Consider the following 21,290-nt stretch of genomic DNA (forward strand, 5'->3'; position numbering starts at 1 on the left):
ATATATTTATTTACATAACACAGTTTGATTTTTTTAAACCATAAAAAACATGGAATATTGTACATTATATTTATAAAAAAAAAAAAAACCCAAACTTTAATACCAATTATCTCAGATTTATAAAAATCAATAAACGCATAATGGAGTTCAATTGAAAGTAGGTACTTTTAAAAATAAAATTCTGTTCTGAAAAATAATTATTCTGTTCAGATTTGAGCTGTGATAATTTCATTGTCATAAAATGTCTTATGTTTCACTACATACCCGTGTTGTAATGTCGCTTGCAAATTATGCGTTCCCCATGTGAGTCCTAATCCCCCCATATCCGTTGACATGCTGAAGTCTTGTGGTCCAAAGCCGCCGAGCCCTGCATACGCTAAAGATGGAGTCTGAAAATTAAATTACAGTAATGAGTGACTATCCCAGATTTGCTTCGCTGATAAATAATGGCTACACACGGATTCTCAAGGTAGTAATAAATGTGTAAAATAAATTCTGATGAAAATTAGATGTAGAAGATTCCATAAAAGTTCATTGTATACTGTAATATTATTATATGTAATAAGAAAATATCTCTTTAAAATAGAACTCTATTGGTTTCGACTAGAGCTTCCAATTAACTGGAGAAAAAATATTAGCCGGTTAGCGGTTTAATTACTAATAACTAATAACTAACCACCGGTTAACCAGTTGAAACCAGTTTTGTGTTCCATAATATTAGTTAAAATAATACCTACCAGTCCACCAAAATAATATCGATATTTATTTTCAACAAAAGCATCTGCTTGCTCAAAATAAGCAAATAGGCTTATTTTAAAATAAGTAAGTGCACATGGGATATTATGAACAGAGCTAAGTAGGTGGGATTTCGGGAATTCCATTTGCATAAGGAAAAGGTTTATTAGCAGTCACTGTGTTGAGACTACCTTTCAGCAATAATTATAGGGTAGTAAACAAATTTTGTATGCAGCTAATATTTTATTTTTCCCATGCTGCGCTGCGCACTGGTTACGTGTCTTTTTACATAATTCTATTTTTTGTTCATACAAATACCTACTAAGAATTCGGCCAGTGAACTGCGTAAAATTACTCTGTTTTCGGATAATTTAGAAACGCACGGTTGCCCGGTTGACCGGATTCAGTTTAAACCGAAACTAAATTGGAACCTCCAGTTTCAACGAGCTCGCCATAAAAAAAGTTGTAACTTCATTAGAGAACAACTCTTACCGAGACGTATATTGTTGAGATACTTTCAGTTATTTTTATTGTAATACAACTTACTGACACAATTTTGCAACGCTGACTATGACATTTAAAATAACATAATACATTTTCGCAATAATATCTGCAACACCCTTTTGGGCTAAATATTAATTACAATTAGATTATAAGTATGTAGAGCTCACCTCATTGTAGGAGAGATCGTCAGGGGGCGGAGGCATAGTCTGCGGGATGAGCACTCGTAGGCTGTTATGGGAGTGAGTCCGCGGGGGAGCAGGGGGTGAGTGGTGAGGCTTGTGGTGTCTCGAGCCTCCTCCTCCTCCGCCCAGCGAAGGGTGCGGAGAAGGGGCAGGACCGGGGGAAGGAGAGGGGGTCGCCCCTCCACCGAGGGGGGACGCTGAACCCGGATAGCCATTGGACATCTCCAGCATGCCACCGCTTGGGTATACTGAAACCAAACAAATGATATTGTTTATTATAGAACAATCTAGTCTTGCTAAAGATTCCAACATTTTCTACAGCCGGGATTTAGATAACTTTGACTGCGTGGTTGAAAGAATAACTTCATTGTAAATGAATCTTCAAATAATAAATAACCAAGGGCTAGATGCTTTGTCATTAACTGACGCTAAACGTTAAGCGGCTGAAATTGGCCACTTAGGGCCAAATGCAAACAAACAAGTCGACATTATATAAAACTAAGTAATTATGAATAATATTATGCATAGTTGAGGTTTGTGAAAATAATAAATAACATGGCAACATAGCTTTTGGCGATTGAAAGTGCGTGTCATGCAATGATATGTATGAAAACTTCACAACAGAAATTGAATAATTTTAAATTAGAATATGTAAACTTTCAATAATTTAATAGTTACTATATGTAATTTATTTGAATAAATGCATACACCATACACTGCGCATAGCGTCCCTAGCGTTTGAACAATAATTAAAGTATTGCAACACTACATGAGTCGATGCATTTTTATAAACATGATAAACTTGTTTCAATAGTATGAATAATATAATAATACATACTGTCAGTCATTCATGTCTGCGTATGTAATCGGTAGTCAATAAAAATTGATTTAATACATGTTATTCGTGGTGTTGTGCGCCTGAAAATCGGTTACATAACGAACACGGCCACTTATTTACATAAGTATGACTATGCTCTTAGTGCAGGGGGGGGGGGCAAACTGTGGCCCGCCGGGTATTTTTTTGCGGTCCGCCATCATTAATTGTACTTCTGATTACGAATAACTTTTTTATATATTTTTTTAAAAATATTGACAATAGATTAAAATTTGAAGAATTTGTTGTTTCGTACATGTATTATCTCAGTACGTCTTCCTTGTGTCGCGTCTCACACTATGTATTCACTATTTTTTACGTTGAACATCGTGACACATTTAAATACCTTTAACTCCGCGTTGCAAGGAAAAAAATATATGCCCATGATATGGTAAAAAGTTGGAATGAATTTCAATTAAAACTCAAGTTATTCCTTCGACAAATATCGAATAACAACGTGGACCACTTTCCAACTTTGAAGTTGCTGAATATACCAGAATATAAATTTGAAGAATATGGTAAAATTAGTAAAGCTCTGAATGACGATTTTTCACAAAGATTTGGTGACTTCCAAAAAATTGAGACAAGTTTAGCAATAGTACGCGATCCATTTTCAAAAGATATTGATAGTGTACCGACAGAGCTACAACTTGAGATTATTGATCTGCAGTGTGACACTGGTTTAAGAGAATTGCATCGTCGTGAAGAAATCTCCAAATTTTACAATGCCCTTAATTCAGACAAATTCGACAAACTTAAAGATTATGCAAGAAAAATCTACGAATCGAAATCGAAAAATCAACCTATGTGAACAAACATTTTCGATCATGAACCTCAATAAAAAAATTTACGATCAAATATCTCCGATGCCCATTTACAAGCAGTTTTGAGAATATCAACTACAAAATTAACACCTGAATTTAAAAAAAATGTTAAAAAATGTTTCATTCTTGTCATTAATTTTTTTGTAATGTTTATTTTTCGTGATAATAGTGTATATCTAAAAATGGTATTTTACTTGCGGCCCGGCGCTCATTTTGAATTCTTGAATTTGGCCCTCCATCCAAAAAGTTTGCCCACCCCTGTCTTAGGGACTAGTGACACCATGAAATAGTGGTAAAATTGAGAAATGCAAATGACAGCTGTCATAATAAGTAAATATATTGTTATACATATTTCGTTTGAATTCAGTCAGTTAAGTTAATTTAAAAAGTCTCAATAAGTAATTGTTCATATTGGCAAAATTTTGTCCGCACCTATGCTTTAACTTACTTTTTATATCAGCGGCGAAGGGTGGAGGTAGGCTGAGGAGATTCGACAAAAATAGTGCACACTAAACTCTGTCAGTCATATTTAATTGTTTTCATTGAACTAAGAATGCAGATTGGAGATAGTGTTGATTAGTTTTCAAAATTCAATTAATCCCTGCGTGTGTGTGCACTATTTATGTCAAATCTCAACCGCCTACCCCCACCTATTGCCACTGCATAGTGTCCAATTTTAACCAGGAACATCTTGATAAGGTCTTGATAAGGTCCTGATAACAGGTATTTTTATTGTTTGAGACTAATATTTATAATATCTTGTATTCCTACATATTATATCTGATAATTGACACGTACTTGTGTATATTAATTTTATTACCCGTCTTTTCTGAATTATAGTTTCATCAAAGAAATAGTATCAAAATTAGTGAAGTCTGAATGAAATGAAAAAAAATCCCACTGACAGAGTTTAATCCCACCCAGTAAAGATTACAACACATTTGTTTTGTAAGAAGAGTGACAGAACTCTATCTGGCAGCGAGTCGACCGGCTTGATACACTGCGGCGTAAGGTCACAAGTGCCGGCTGACGGCTGCCGCTCAGATAGCTCTCTCGTATACTTCATGCAGATAGTGGAATGTCTAACCATAAGTCACACTGTCATCATTAATAATAATTGATGGGATCAACTACTTAATAAGTGCTGTGATTATAAATGTTCTAAAATATGTGAGATTGAAATTGGCGAACTTGTGGTAGAAAATGGTTTTTCAAGAAAATATCAACGACCTGTTCGAAAAAAAATAACCGATAATACAATATTATCAACTAAATATTAACTTTTCAAGCTCACGCACAATTCATATTAATTATATTTCTAATAATTAAATGCGGAAAAATTCAATTGTAATTAATTTCAGGCAAATTTTAAACGAACATTTGAATGCCCTACGCAACATGGACTCGATTCATTTGAACATGTTTACATACCCAGCGCAGTATATAGGTTAATGTGGCAAACATTGAAGAAACAATATTTTAGTCAATTTAATGGTAGATTACAATTTTGCAGATTAAATTATTACCTATGTTTGCCCCACGTATGTAAAATTGTTGTATGTTAAATTGAATTAATTAATATTTTTCTTTAAATTCATATTATAATAAAATTATTGTCCTCGCTTCGCCAAATCTTTGTAGTCTGTGCCAGTTTTACGGTACTAATTCTAATCTGCGAGTCAAAAACAGTAACGCATGTTCGATTTAGTTTTTTTCTAAAAATAATACAATTACAATTTGTATTTTCTGTGAAAAATTGCGAGAACAGCATTTCAATATTGTGCACCGTATACCTGAATCGGTTTCAGAAGAAGAGGGACGGGGACTGATGGAGGCGTGCATCTGCGGACTGGCCTGCAGCAGGCTGGGGTCGCTGTAGCCCCCGACAGGGACGCTCACGGGCATGGAGTAGCCGCCTGCTCCGCCGGCCCGTCCCCCGTTCTGGCTGCGCTGCATCATCATTTGGAACTCCTCGTCGATCTTGGAGTATTTGGCCTCGGTGCGCGGCGTGAGGCTGTACTCTGCCTCCGGTTCAGGGCTGTCGGGCGACATCACTCCGTTCTTGTGCTCCTTCTTCGTGAGGGCCTGCAGTGTCAGTGGAAAAAGCTCAGGGGGCTTGGCAGCCGAAACCGCCGTCGGCGGGCAACGCAATGGCCGAGAGGCATCTCGTGGGGAACGCCAAGGATGGCGCTCCACACTGGATGACAGACGGCCATTTTCAATATTAATGCTGACATTTAGGTGCTCTTTATGAGGAATAATAAATATAAAATTAATATATCTAAACTTGTGAATTTGTAATTATTAATTGTATAAGCATAATAATTTATATTCAAAATTATAGTAAATCAATGTTATATTCTTATGTATAACCGATATGTTTCAATACTAAAATAAAGAGCAATGTAGAATAACTTTCCAGATTTAGAGTACTCCATAATATGGTGATATATTCCCAAACATATTATCCATATGTTTATATTTGAGGGGTTCGGGAGTAAATAATGTTAACGGAAAAAGTGTTCAAACAAAGATACAAGCTACCCATTTTCAAAAAAATCGGCAGTCATATTTTCGTTAGTGACCGAATTGGATGAAATATTAATAGAAAATGTCACTTTCCCTATATTAAAATTTAACATAACATTATTTACTCTTAATTCTGTCATTTGTATTTAGTTTTTATCTATATTATTTTTAAATATCCAATATTTCGGTCAGCTCAAGATTTAATAAAATTACACTAAATATCAGCATTGAATACTAAAATACGGTTAATAAAAATATCAAAACTCTTTAGCGCACATATGTGTGGTTTTATGTAAGAGGCAAAGATGCAAAATTGACAAATAACACTCCGACGGTTCTTACCCGCGAGGCGACAACACAACATCTTCTAAAAAACAAAATCGGTTATTATTTTATTTTATTGTAATCATTACTGAAACAATCAAGCCATGCTTCACTGACAATATCAAAAAAAAAAAAAAACACAATATCAAATTTGTTAGTTAAATTACAATATTAAAATGCAAAACAGTGACTATAATATTATGTTAAAAAAAAAACTGTAATTTTATAACAATGGCCATAAAACTTTTCAAAAACAAAGTAACACCCGTCAAAAAAGACAAACTGACAACACATTTTCAATCACTTAATCTCATCTCTTCTTACTACCATTGAATGATTTTCAAATTCCTTCAATGATAATTAAATTAGATACTACAAATGAATTAAATAATTAATTATTTAAATAAAAAAGTAAAAAAGAACACAATTTTGTACACATTACTGTACAGGCCAATTAAAAAATAACCTGCAGATGATAGAAACTGCCTTTATTTATTGAAACATAAATACCGAAATGTTAAAATTTTATTCCTTAAGGAAATAGTAACATACAAAAAAATTGTTTTAATTTTTTTATACATCGATTTTGACCGACTAATTAATCAATCATCAGTCCCACGATGGCCGCGCGGCTTAAGCGTCGGTCTATAGCATCGTGGGTAACAGGTTCAATCCTGGGTCTGGCAAGTACACAAATTGTTTTTCAATGTGTGTATGAGTCAGAGTATGGACCTAATAGGTTGAGCAAGAGGCTGACATCCATTTCTCGTAAAAACAAAATCTGTTAATACAAACCTCCACTCTGTGGAGGCCCATATGATCATATATGATACGGTCGATATATATATATATATTAATTCTACTCTCTACTGTTATTTTATCAATAATTTATAATTAATTATATAGAAAACAAGTCAGTGATGTTTTGTCTCTTTTGACAGACCTACAACTAAAAGCCGTTACGGAAAACAAAAACGTCTCGTATTCAGAAGCACATGGCTAGGTCGCTGGGTCATATTAGCGTGGTGTGTTATTTGGGCTCAAGTTTGCATGGCGATGCATTACGACGCACACAGATGGCGCCGTACGTTCTGTACCTCGATAATGTTGCGGTTCGTCAACGACTCGTGCGGCTCATTGTACTCTGTGTATTTCAGTAACACCTGAAAAAGACATTCAGAAATATTAATGATCTGTCGATTCTCTAACACTGTTGACTAACAATATTGTTAGTCTTTCGTGATTGTGCCTACAAAGAATGGTAAATTCGAATGGCAGACATTCCTGTAAATAATATTCGTCGTCGTCTATGCAACGAGTACTAGATAACTATTAAGAGAAAAATTTAAATATCATTTTATGAAAACATAAGTCTCGAACATTTATCTATTACGTAACTCTGCAAATATTTACAGGTTCATCATCGGTAGATACGATTAATATCTTTGTAGTTAAACAAGCATCGCTGTAGGTAATGAATGGTGTATACAATTTATAATATGTACCTACATGCACAAATGTATAGATTATGACAAACTAATTTATTATGAACCTTATGACTGTTTTGCAAACCAATAAATAACATTGTTATGTTGCTTTAGTTTAGGCAATCAAGTGTTGCCATTTTTAAAATTCCAGTTTTCCTTAAATTTGGAGTATTTGTTTTAATTGACATACAATGATAAAAGTATTAAAACTGTACAATATAAATTGAATAGTAATCATAAATAATTAACTTAATATAAACTCAGCGCTCGAAATGGAAAATTTTACGAACCGGAGCGCTCGACAATTTTATGAAAATAGTAACGTTGTTATCTAATTGTATATGTATTTTATAAAAATAAGTCTGTTAGAATTTTTATTATATGACATCTCTAGCTCATGCGGTCAAATTAATATTTCCACGAGACGGAGCGATAATTTTCGAGATTCTATGAACCGGAACGGCGCTCCGGTGCGTTCCGGTCCATTTCGAGCCCTGTATAAACTTTAAATTATTATGTAACAGTTACTGTATTAATATTATCCGTAGCATTTAGACATAGTATTGCAACACTACAGTTAATGCATGTGTACAAAACATCAAATTGGTTTCAATACTTTGAATAATATAATAATGCATTTTTAATATTGCTAGTCTTTCATGTCTGTGTTCATAATCAGTATTCAAAACATTTTGCTTTGTTTGAAGCGAATGATAAGACATTTGTGTTTCATATTTACTTGATTTATGTTTACAATACATATTTATTTTCCCTGCCACTTGTTACGTAGTATGTGCTGGAAAATCACCTACATAGCACAAGAGTCCTTTTATTTACAAAAGTATAACTATGCATAGGGTCCTAAGGGACTAACCGCATATTAAATTTCACATCTGTTCTACTGAAGAGCAACGATTGCCTTTAGGGTTGGATTAGGAGAATCAAGATTGAGTGCACATTATTTATAGAAGAAGTATCGCTACCTTATCCATGTCCGTGCTGGCATATTGGTAGAGTTTGTTGTTGGAACTGAATATGATGAGGGCGATCTCGCAATCGCATAGCACGCTCAGCTCGTATGCCTTCTTCATCACACCGAATTTACGTTTGTTGAACGTGACCTGAAAAATAACAAATAAAAACAGCCTTTAAAATCAATGGTCGAAATCTAGCAGTTCTAAGGGTTAATATAGTAATTCTATCATAAGCACGCCCCAAATTAAAAAATTCTATTTTAGAAAAAAGTTTACAATAAATTATTATCTAACTGATTAATTTTAAACTACTCCCTACACAAATATAATAAATCAGGTTAATACAACCAATAGACATTAAATTTCTTTTTCTACCATTTACACTCTGAATGGACGTTAAAGTTAATTTATAAGGGCTTGAACCAGAAACGATTTTCAGCCATCCACTGGTACTAGTTCTCGGGTAGAACTGGAAGGCAAATATCTCAAACATTAATACACCGGTTCAGTGGTGAAGTATGTCTGTTTGATTTGAACAGATAAAAATAATAACAACACACTGATAGTGAGCAATATGTAATAATTTGCCAGAGCTTGAGAGCCAGATTATCTTAAGTCCAAAAAGAACATTTTGAGTAAAACGCAATTTAAGATTTTCATGTCCCTAATATTAATAATGTGGCCTGACAGATATGATAATAAAAGTACAAAATCAAAAACTCAGTTTCGGGAAAATTGGACTTGAGGCACTCTTGCTCTGAGATACAGATATATTATAGTTATAGTAAACAGTGGGTAACCAACCACTCGACAATTTGCATGGACATATTCGGTATAATCCAAAAATTTTAGATAAAACAAAATATGTAAGTACATATTATTATTGTGTCTCATATTATTATGTTGAATTTTTTAATCTTCCTTATTCCCCAAAGTATGGCATGGCGCTATTATTCATTTTCATACAAATTTTAGTTAGGGCTAAAAACAAATAATTTCATATTATGATTTATAGATGTCGCTCACTCACAATGGATGGAGTAATAAATCAATTTGCAGTAATGCCACTGCCCTGGATAAAAATACACAAAAGAAAACAACATGACATTTTCTCATTCAAGATTTGAATCCAGAAATTTTCGCATGCTAAATTGCCATTGCCAGCACAGGCTAAAATTGATATTGAGCTACAACAGAATAACTCAATTAACTAAATTCCTTGTCGGTGATTTACAATTATTGAAACAAGTCAATTTCTGAAAAAAACATAGTCACACCAACCTGCCGGTTCCGTTCATCCGTAATCCGGGAGATTTGTATTTTCTTCCGACCCATGGCCGCAATCTTGGAGAGGTGAGGGCGGCAGCGGGTGGAGGGGCCGCGAGGCGCGGGGAGGGGCGGCTCCTGCTGCTAACACCCCACTGAAACAACAAAAACAACAATTATTAATTAAAATAAATCAATTTTATATAATACTACTTAAGTACACGGTTTCGCACAAAGTCGCTTCATTGATCGATATACATTCTTTAATATTAAAATATCAGTTGTAATTATAGGCATACAACATGACAAAATGAGAATAATTCAGACAGCCAAGTCAAATAAAAGAAATTAAAATCGAATCTAAAATATGCAAACTTTATCTGTCGTGAAGATTTAAAATTGGAATTAGCAGGTAAGATATTATGAACAAACAAACTTCGTATTTTACAACGTTTTTTACAACGTTTTTTATTAAAACGTTTTTCTTAGCTCGTATTCTTATTTGTCCGGTACAAATCTTGCAATCGATTTTAACTAACTTCCCGACTAGCTAGACATTTGAAACTTTTAGAATATATCAGAACACGATGCCAATGCATTTTTTTAATACTTTTAGCCATCTTTAAGTAGAATTTAATTCATTTTCAGTTAATTCCGTTTTGTAGCAACTAAATTATTAATATACGTGCGTTACTATGGAAATCAATATGACATTTCAGTATTATTTCTATCAAGTACAAATTTTTTTGATCGTTTAAGCTAGTCATGTCAAGTTTATATGATTCAACAGAAAATTTAAAAACGTTGTAAGTATATAAAAAGTTCTTTTTATCTTGTAATTATTTATAAGTAGATGTCAGTTGAAACCAAGTAGGAAAGGGAAGAAAAACATTATAATATATTATTATATAGATGATAACCATACTGCAGATGGCAAATTGGTAACATGTCTGTTTATAAAGTGATCTTTAATCCGAATTCCGGGTCTGACAAATTTATGTTATTTTTCTATGTGTATTTATTTGCACCTAGCGCATGGACCCAACAGGTTGAGCAAATGGATAATGTTCATTTCATGTAAAAGAAACAAAGTGATGCATATCGAATTTTACAGTATAAAAAAAATATAAATTCAGTAAAACTAGCGCCCTTTTCTATGTAAAAGGTGGGTGGTGTGCTGTGTATTTTTAAACCAAGAGATATGTAATTTTAACGGGTTGATTACCAACATTTTACAATTATTTATATATAGTATATTAAAGTAGGAAAGCTATATGACGTGTAATATCTTGGTCTCCATCTGGGCTAGTATAAATAGGTACTTATTGTTATTGCCACAGATTAATATGATATAATATGCGAAAGCCGATCGCGCTTAACCAAATTTTGATGGCAGTTTTGGTTTATGACGTAAGGAGTCACAAACCCATTTAACACAAGAAATACAAAGCTCCCTGAATGTCCTCAAATATCACCAATATTGAATGTGTACTGCGTTTAAGTGACTAACTCTAATGCATATTATGATACAGACGTAATTATTGAAAATTCACATATTCACTAGTTTACCCATATTCGAGAATCGTGCCGTCTTACAACCACACCCAGAAGGTAATACACTTCCCATTATTTTAGTGTTCCCTGGTTATTGCTTTCCAGCAAGAAGTAACAGAAAAAATGTATAATATTATGTAAAATATCTTAGTAGGTACTAAAGAAAAGACAGAGATAAACAATTAACATTATGTCATTTATACAATATGACGAGATATACATTGTACAATAGCAACATAATAATAGAATAAAAAGGTAAAGATGTGTGGGTAAATATTGCTGGGCAGATACTGCATCGGTTCAACTGATCAAATAAGCGAATAGAGAATACACTAACGCAGTTTGCATTGCTTCTGTGCAAACATCACTCGCATTACTAATTAGATGCAAATATGTTGAGTGAGAAAAAACAATGAAAATACCTACAGAGTGTTATTGCTTGGCGTTTTCCCCAATATTAGGAAAATTGGAAATATATATATATGGGCATAATATACAATATTGTTGATAAATCATGAGAAAAAAATCATTAATACAATCAAAAACCAAATGTAAATTCCATTAGGTACATTAATTTTATTTGTAACACCTATAGGTATTTACTACTAATACAATTATTAGTGTCTGTCCTGAGTATAACTAAAAAACTACTGGATCAATAATGGTGAAACTTGTAAAACGTATACACTACATTGTTGGTACAAACTTGGTATACTTTTATATCGATATCTTAAAAGAAACTTCTCAAAAATAAATCACTTTCAACGTTACTATTAAGTATATAAGTTTTTTAAATGTTTTATATTCAAAAGTGAAGTATAAAATCACAAACAAACACATTACCTTTAATGTCAAAAATGTACTCAAAACCCAGTAATTTTACTGTTTATAGTTACGGATCCGATCACAGAATGAAATACATATGTAGGAGTTATATTAAATCTATGTATGTAGGGTAGACTGAGGCTTATTCCGTGATTCTAATATTTTTTCGAGTTTACAATAGGAAACGTGTTGGTTTTTTTTTGTACATCTTTGAACAATCTTAATGTTATTAAGGAAAATATTATTGGCACAGATAAGAATTAAGTTTCAAATGTGAAAATATTAGCAAATATTGAGATTACTCCGTGATATGAGAGCTAACTCTGTTATAGTAAATTTGAACGAGTTTTAACAAAAAATGTGAAAAAATAAAAATAAATGAATAACAATATTAAAATATTTTGAATCTTGAACGATGAAATTATGTTAATTATATTATTTTTTTATGACTAGAAAGAAAAATCTATAAAAAAAATATTTTTGCTAAATACGATTTTTCATTTCGGTTTTTGAAGTTATACTTCTTTTGGCATGTTTGGGAAATCAGATCAGAGTGAATTTTTGGCGTGTGACATGTAACACATAATTTATTTTTTCACACGAAAAAAACGCACTCGGTTGGATTTGAACCACCGATTGTTCGGTTATCAGCCGAACGCACTACCTTTACGCCACAGTATGATATTGCAATCGTGACGATTATACAGTATAATATTATAGTTTAGAATTGTTCCGTTGCGTAGGCAGCGAATTTATTATTGTCGGCCATTTGCAATTCCTTCGTAAACAAACGATTAAACGTCAGTTAGTAATATAATTTTAAGTGTAAAGAAATAAACTAATGGCGTTCCAACAAGCGGTCCCTTTTCTTAAGTGCGTAATTTAACAAGATGATTAAGAGCTAGTCAAAGAATCTAGTTTATCACAAGTTTTGTTTTTGTTTTGTTACGCCAAAGAAGTATACCATCTAACGCGCGTACATACATACACACACCGATTTTTTTTATTTAATTAAGACTGCTGCATATCCAAGCATTAATATATTGATTTTGATATTTAATTTCACAGATTTTTTCCCATCCATCAAACAAAAATCAATCAATTAATTTTTAATTTAAAAGTTAAGGTATTTTTATATAATTTTATTGACAAGTTCTTATTGTACATGGAAAATATATGTTTGATTGATAATACTTTCAGTACACCCTACAATCAACCCAACTCCGTGATACCCAGTGTATGAGAAGATGTAATACAAAATAGCCAAGAAAACGTCTCCTTAGGCCTAAGTTTGTAAATAAATCAGATTTTTTTATGGAACTATATTTATACACAATTATTTTACTTGCGGACTATCACGGAGAGAGATCAGCTCAGCTTACCCTACCTACATTACAATAATATTATGATCTCCATCTCCACACTGTCAGAACATCCATGTAAATCGTTGTAAATAAATAATACTATGTAATGGGAGGGGAATCATTTCTTGTACATAATTATTACCAATGTCAATTATACCAGTTGATAATAATAATAATGTGCGTAGTTTTTGTTGTTACATAACTTTATTTTATAACTAGGTATAGGAATTTCAAGTAGCATTCTTTCAAACTTTGGTTTTCAACTAATTCTATTCAACAATAATAATTCTATGCTGAACTGTAAACAACTGCCAGCAGCTAAGGATCATCCTTTTCAAATATAGGTTAGGTTAGGTTAAGTGTTGAAGCTCTGGCCTACTGAACTCGGTTATATTGTGTTGCCTTGTTTCGAATTTGCATACGTTACACATAGGGTGACTGCAATATTCCTGCAGCCGTATGTATAGAATTTATTACAATTGTTTTTTATTGATTTCGATTTGTTAAACGTTAATGATTGCATCCAGTGATTCCCAACCCTTTTTCGGTTAACGGAACCCTCGAAACGTTCTGTAAAATCTCAGAGAATCCCTACCCCTACCCATGACTCCCACATCCTATAGCGGGCCCCCAGGCAAGGATCTATGACGCCCCCCCCCCTACCTATCGCTAAGGATAAGGTAAGTGTGATTTTCTACAGTAGTGTTCCCCAAGTGGTTTCCACGGAACCCCTGGGTTAACGGTATTCCTTGTATTTTTAGCGATTTTTAAATAAATCCAGTTGATTTATTGAGTTGTCGGCACTCAACATATTATGAAGCACTGGTGGTGATCTCCTTTTGTGGTACTCAAGTAACATGGAATCAAACATTTAATTATATAAGTCACATATTTTGCAATGTCAATCATTACGAAAGAAAATAAAGCCGCAGGCGATTTCTTTTACTATCAGAGCAATTTTTTCTCATTTAACTGATCGACTTGCCACGCCGGGCCCCCAGGCTAGAGCCCTGTCAGCCCCCCCTTTGTGGGGGCCATGCCCCTACCTGACTGACACATGTTATTAAGTTCGGTAAAATAGTTGCAACTTGTACTTTTAAACAAAGCTTTTCATATTTTCTCGGAACCCCTACAGCTCGCGGACCTAGTTGGGTATAAACCGGTATAAACAGATGAACGAACGATAGTCGTTGATTAAAAAGAAAGTACCATCAATGACGAGCCGATTCATAAACCATCATATTTATGTACATACATTAAAAAAGTCTGAATTGGATTATTGAAACGCTTTTAAACCCGTGTGTACATCACTAAGTACACAGTGTGATGCTTGAAATTCAACGAAATTTTAATTCTAATAGATTCAAGCTCTGTACTATTCCAAAATTTTAATTGTTTTAATCAGAGCGTTGGAGCGGAATTCAGGGCAGGAGCACGGAGCAGTGGAGCAATGGGGTTTAACCCGGAGCCGGAGCACTGAAAATTTGTAGTGCTCCACTGCTCCGGATGTTTTAATATAATTATTAAATTTTCATCCTATAATCCGATGAAAATATTATATTTGACACTTTGCAACGCAGGAATTATTTGAAATACGGCAACACCGCCGAGTGATAAATAACCTCATTTTTTTGACATAAGAGGCAGATAATGAAACACGATTTGCCGTCGGAAATTTTGTTTAATAGAATTAATAATGAAAAGTACGAATAATAAACCTTTTTTTATAACTGCTTATTTTTAATTTTTTTAGCATTTGTGTACATATAACTCATATTAAAACTATTAACCCGGAGCGGAGCAGACCCTGCAGCGGAGCTGGAGTAAGTATTAGGTCCCGGAGCGGAGCAACTCAAAAAGGGGTCTACTCCAACGCTCTGGTTTTAATTAGTATATACTATAGAATATAGATACATCGCGTGTTTCATCCACCCCCGTTTCATACGGAGTGAATAATATTCACTGCTTATGAAACGGGGGTAACACTGTATACTGCATGAATAGTGAATACCTACCTGATGAGTAGGTACAAAAAAAATATTTTATAAAATATAAATATAAAAAAAAATTCTTTGTTCATGGAAAATGGTATGTACCTGTAGGTACTATTTGTAATATTATGTTAATCCATTTGCTATTATGGAAATTTCTTCAGTTTACTTACTATTCTCCTTTCTTTTACAAAAAAATATTCAATATAAAAATGAACTTTGCCATTTCATCTATTTGAGTTTAATCGTTGTAAGTTCTGCCAACAATCCCACTGAAATATAAACCCCTGCGGGTGATCACCACTGGAAGAGGAGACATCGTGGTCACCTTGTATTGAAATGAGCACGTTCTTCCCGCGTGTGGGGGCTCAGAGATTTGCGAACCGCACGCAATCCGGCACTGGTGGTGACAGGTAGTGTTAAGGACGGCTTTGTGGAATTCCTATGATGAGGCTTTTGTATGACTCAATAATCCATAGACATACGACTAAAGTTGCATAACTCTTCCCGTTGCCATGCATTATTGCAAACAACATAATAACAATAATTCAACACTGGGAATTTTTAACCCGTAAACAAGCAACATTGAATTTGAAAAAAAAAATCTGTAGGTAATAAACGCGTATTCGTATATTTATAGTAATAATATTTAACTAGGTACCTATTTATGACACCACAGCAATAGTTTTTCCTTTGCGAAAATGACGACGAAATTACGCGGTTGAAACAAGTCCGTCAAAGTGGCAACAAGGACAATATATCACGTTCGTTTAATCGAAAATATTACAGTATAAAAGTGTCGATAAAAAAGTGCATTTAGTTTATACGTAAGACCTACACCTAAAATGAATATTTGAATTCAGATTATTTGACATTCTTAAATTATTAAATTCGTGCATTTTCGTATTTCGCAACCATCAGACAACCTTAATAATGTGTACATTGCACTCAAAAATGTTGAAAAGCTCCTTCTAGAGAGATGGAGCCTAAATGTATGGAATTGAAGCAAAAAGGACCCCAGTGGTCCAATATGAAATTAGCTACAGGTGACTTCATATTGCAGGTTTATTTGCAGAGAACTTCACACTACTGCTATGATATTATTGTCCAACTTGAATAAGTGAATAAGCAGTTAATAATAGGTACCACAATTTGGCATTATTATTTAGTTGAAAAAATCTGTGAAATTAGTGTAATACTGTTTAGACGAGTAAGTAAATCACAATGAACATTAAAAATAGCAGCTATATTGCGTGAATAATAAAATCGGATTGGCAACTCAGCGATCGATGTTCATATTTGTGGAGTTTACCAACTTAACCATGCCTAAAGCACATTCTAAATGCCATAACAGAAATAATGTATAAGATACCTTATATTTATAGTCAAAATTCTTTGATTGCACTAAATTATTATGTAGGCACAGTAATTGGAACCCGGTTGGCGTGTTTCTCATAAGTTACAGAATGAATATAATAAAATAGTAGGTACCACGAATCTTATGAAATAAAGCTAACCAATACGTGAGTTAGGACTAAAAGTGTACTTGATGTTATACCTATTAATTCTGATTTAAGCGGCACTTGAGTGAATGATACTCATTACTTCAGCAACTTACTGCATGACGATTACTCCTTCGCTTTGACCCCTGAGTCTACGGCGTAGACTATAATATCTACGCTAAGGAATTTTCAAAATATTATGTAGATAACAGTGGAGAAGGGTGGAGGTAGGCTGTTAAGATCCGCCATAAATAGTGCGCATTAAACTTTGTTAGTCATACGTATTTGTTATAATTGAACTAAGACTACAATTTACAGATGATGTTGGTTAGTTTTTAAAAATCAGTTAAACCCTAACTAAACCAAACCGTAATAGTTTTGGTATATTTTTGGCGATACGACAAAATTATGCAAACTTCTTCATTCATACTTATTTGTTTTCGTTGAATTAAGAATAAGTACATATTACACAATATTGAAGGTGCATTTTTTCTAAATTCATTAAGCCCTGCCTAAACCAAACTATAATAAATAAAAAAATATTATTCCAACTATAAAATATCCAAAGTTATTTATGATTGAATTGCATTATTTTATAGATAGACGAGTATTTTTGACTATTATCTATTATGGCTTGGTTTCGAAGGGTGAATTTTAAAAACTAACGAACATCTGTAAATTTTAGTCATAGTTCAATTATAACAAATACATATGACTAACAAAGTTTAATGCGCACTATTTATGGCGGATCTTAACAGCCTACCTCCACCCTTCTCCACTAGTATCTACATAATATTTTGAAAATTCTTTAGCGTATATATTATAGTCTACGTCGTAGACTCATATGGGTCGAAGCGAAGACGTGATCGTCATGCAGTAAGTTGCTGAAGTAATGAGTATCATTCACTCAAGTGCCGCTTAAATCAGAAATAATATAACTACAAGTACACTTTTAGTCTAACTCACGTATTGGTTAGCTATATTTCATAAAGATTCGTAACATCTGTAAATTGTAGTCTTATTTCAATGAGAACAAAGACGTATGTCTGACAAAGCTTAATGTCTACTATTTATGGCGGATCCTCCACGTTTCACCACTGGTAGATATAATAAGGTATACAGATGAATTTATGTATATGAAGACGTATAGATATGTACCTACTTTATATTAGTGGCGAAGGGTGGAGGTAGGATTTTAAGATACGCCATAAATAGTTCCCAGTAAACTTTGTTATTCATACGTATTTATTTTATTGACACAAATAAAAAAAAACACTATTTATGGCAGATCTAAACACCCTACCTCCACCCTTCGCTACCGCCTTATATAGGTTGTTTATGCAGCAAAATTACTAGGTGAGATATAATAAAAATATGAAATACTATATGTATATTATTCGAAAAAGGAACATTGCTACTTTGTCTTACTCAAAGCTGTCAAAACAGAGTGTCTGCATCATTCGACTCACAATAAATTAGTGGCTCCATGACTCACTTAAATGTGACTAACTTCAAGATAACTTCTGGTTCCTTTTTTAAATTTTGTTTGAGTCGCGGGAATCGGCGTGACGATTTGGGTGTCATCCAAAGTTTGCCAGACGATTTTATAACGTTTAATCATTTTTAACGTCGAAAAAAATGCCCTAGATAAAAGTGTGTGCAAAAATGCGTTGGTTGAGATGTATTTTTTACGCCAACGCGTAGAAGTAACACGTCGAAAATAACATTCGTGTTACAATGAATAATAATATGACTTTCTTCGTTAGAAATTTCAACAATAATATTCGTATAAAACAAAGAGATCACATATCTTAACATCGTCAGAGTTAATAAAAAAATCGGTGTGTGTGTACTTATGTACGCGCGTTAGAAGTTATACTTCTTTGGCGTAACAAAACAAAATCAAAATTTGGGATAACCTAGATTCTTCGACTAGCTCTTAATTATCTTGTTAAATTACACTCAAGAAAAAAGACCATTTATTGAAACGCCGTTGGTTTATTTCTATACACTTTAACTTATATTACTTAATTAAGTATACAATTATTTATCATTGTTATTATTTAAAAAGTAACAACTGCCACTATGACGTTTAATAGTTTGTTTACGTAAGGAATTGCAAATGGCCGACAATAATAAATTCGCTGCCTAGGCAACGGAACAATTCTTAACTATAATATTATACTGTATAATAAATTTGCTGCCTAGGCAAAGGAACAATTCTAAACTATAATATTATACTGTATAATCGTCACGATTGGAGTATCATTCTGTGGCGTAATGGTAGTGCGTTCGGCTAATAACCGAACAATCGGTGGTTCGAATCCAATCGAGTGCGATTACTTTTGTGCAAAAAAAATAAATTATGAGTTACATGTCACACGCCAAAAATACACTCTGATCTGATTTTCCAAACGCGCCTAAAGAAGTATAACTTCAAAAATAGTTTAGGTTAAGTAGGATGGATAGGACAGGATAATTGGCTATTAATTAACTCTTTAATTATCTTAAAAATCGCATAATGACATCGTTATGCCGTGAAAAATTTATAAAAGACAATATCTTCAAAATAAAAACATATTATCGTAACGTTGGTAAATACTAAAAGTGTCTACTGAAGATTTTAATTTACCGTAATCAATTACACCTACGCACCACAGATAAGATAGAGCTACATGACATAACATAATATTTAAAACAAAAACTTATAATAAGACAATTGACCGATTATAATAATTATTAATAAAGATTTTTTGAATTATTTCCAAATAACTGAAAAAAAAATAAGTATCTGCACACAAACTGCCTACATTTTGCAATAAAACCGAATAAAGCGATTTATTTAATTTTTACTACCTATGTGTTTCGATTATCGAAAAAATACTATAATACTATACTATAAGTATTAATATAATAATACAATTAATTAACATATAAAAATTCGACTGGATAGGAAAACTGTTACCCATCAACCATAAATATTGAACGAGAACGATACTATTCAAATACTATGCGAAAACGGAACGCGCATTTTGCATTACGAAGCGCGGAAAATATTAGAGCACCGTTGCAAGATGTCTGCATTTTCCACATATAGCGTGTAGTAGGTACATAGCGAAAGAAATTGTCGGGGGTTGGGGTGAACAACGTAATATCAAGGTCAGGCGTGCCGCGGACCGGCCAACTCTACGTAAATTCGCATCGTAATACTTTTCCGAACGATAAACTCTTTGGCGTGCAATCAGGGGTGACAATGATGATAATAAAAACTATTTTCTCAGTTCGGGCAAATAGTATTTTCTAATTTTCTCATAAATGTGGCCAACATAACTTGCCATATACGATATGTCTTGTAAGTATATTTTGAAGAATCTCAAGTAGGTATAAATAGTAAATTAAAAGCTTATGAAACAGAGCCGATGTTTAAATAAGTACCTACAAATTTGTTTGCATTCTATTTATATTTATTTAAAAAAAAAAATGGACAAGCATACAATGAATTACACGAAGATACAAAGAAATTGGACTATCAATATAAGGAGGAGCCTTAATCGTTATTTCTATTATGACATTTGAAATTATTTAGCAAACGCGTGAAAAATGGTTAAGTTGGTAAACTCCACTAATACAATATATTAACATCGATCAGTTGGCATTCCGATTTGTCATTTTTTTTAAATGTTCATTGTGATTACTTAGTCGTTGCAGTTATAAACCGTTTTACACAAATTGTATAGATGGTGGTGCAGTGCGTAAGGCTCTGGCCTTTCATCCCGGAGTTCTGGGTTCGATACCGGTGAGGTCAAAATATATTTACATAATCTAATACGTAAATTCCTCAAGCCTGGGAGTTTTACCACTATTATTGAGCTTCACGACCTGTTGTGTTGTTAAATAAAGAAACAAAAAAAAAATTATCCCAATGTGTAATTAACTGATTATTTTACCCATGGCGGCGGTTTGTCTTTTTACACGCCCTGAAAATTAGCAAAAAAAGTCATAACATTAGTGTGTAGTTCTTTGCAAATGAACCTGTAATGCGAAGTCACTTTAGTTAGTTAACTTAATCTAATCTTCAGTACCAGGAATCAGTCTTTTTTTTGCTGTTTCAATTTTACACATCGCATTATTACCATATCTATAAAATAGAGAAAGGTTTTTTTTCAACATCTTTGTGTACTGGCTGAGAAAAAAGCTTTATTGCAAATAAATTCGCCCTTCTACCCTGTACGCCTCTACCCAGTATTATTGGTCTGAGGTTTACCCTAACGTGACCATACGTGCCGTTTTTAGGTAGCCTACCGCCTTGTCCCCAACCCCAAGCACAGCTTCGAGGCGCCGAAATGTCTCGTTTT

At 33.4% G+C, this 21,290-nt stretch overlaps 1 protein-coding gene across 8 annotated transcripts in view; it reads right to left on the reverse strand.

Moving 5' to 3' along the window:
• The window catches only part of Mef2 (myocyte enhancer factor 2), a 321,089-nt gene that overhangs the window by 4,736 nt on the left and 295,063 nt on the right, over window positions 1-21,290 (reverse strand). For 4 of the 8 annotated variants that reach the window (XM_085947255.1, XM_085947256.1, XM_085947251.1 and 1 more), the window contains 6 exons: window positions 9,715-9,854; window positions 8,443-8,580; window positions 7,070-7,135; window positions 4,913-5,192; window positions 1,407-1,669; window positions 265-389 (listed from right to left, as the gene is read on the reverse strand). In XM_085947255.1, the coding sequence (XP_085803381.1) occupies window positions 265-389; window positions 1,407-1,669; window positions 4,913-5,192; window positions 7,070-7,135; window positions 8,443-8,580; window positions 9,715-9,768 (926 nt within the window). In that variant the 5' untranslated portion in view covers window positions 9,769-9,854. Of the gene's footprint in view, window positions 1-264; window positions 390-1,406; window positions 1,670-4,912; window positions 5,205-7,069; window positions 7,136-8,442; window positions 8,581-9,714; window positions 9,855-21,290 lie in introns of all 8 variants that reach the window. The other 4 variants (XM_085947253.1, XM_085947254.1, XM_085947249.1 and 1 more) reach the window with 1 other exon arrangement.

Source organism: Rhyacophila brunnea, unplaced genomic scaffold (genome assembly GCF_057557595.1).
Source record: "Rhyacophila brunnea isolate RB1 unplaced genomic scaffold, BYU_Rbru_1.0 scaffold_2, whole genome shotgun sequence".
NCBI classification, from domain to species: Eukaryota; Metazoa; Arthropoda; class Insecta; order Trichoptera; family Rhyacophilidae; genus Rhyacophila; species Rhyacophila brunnea.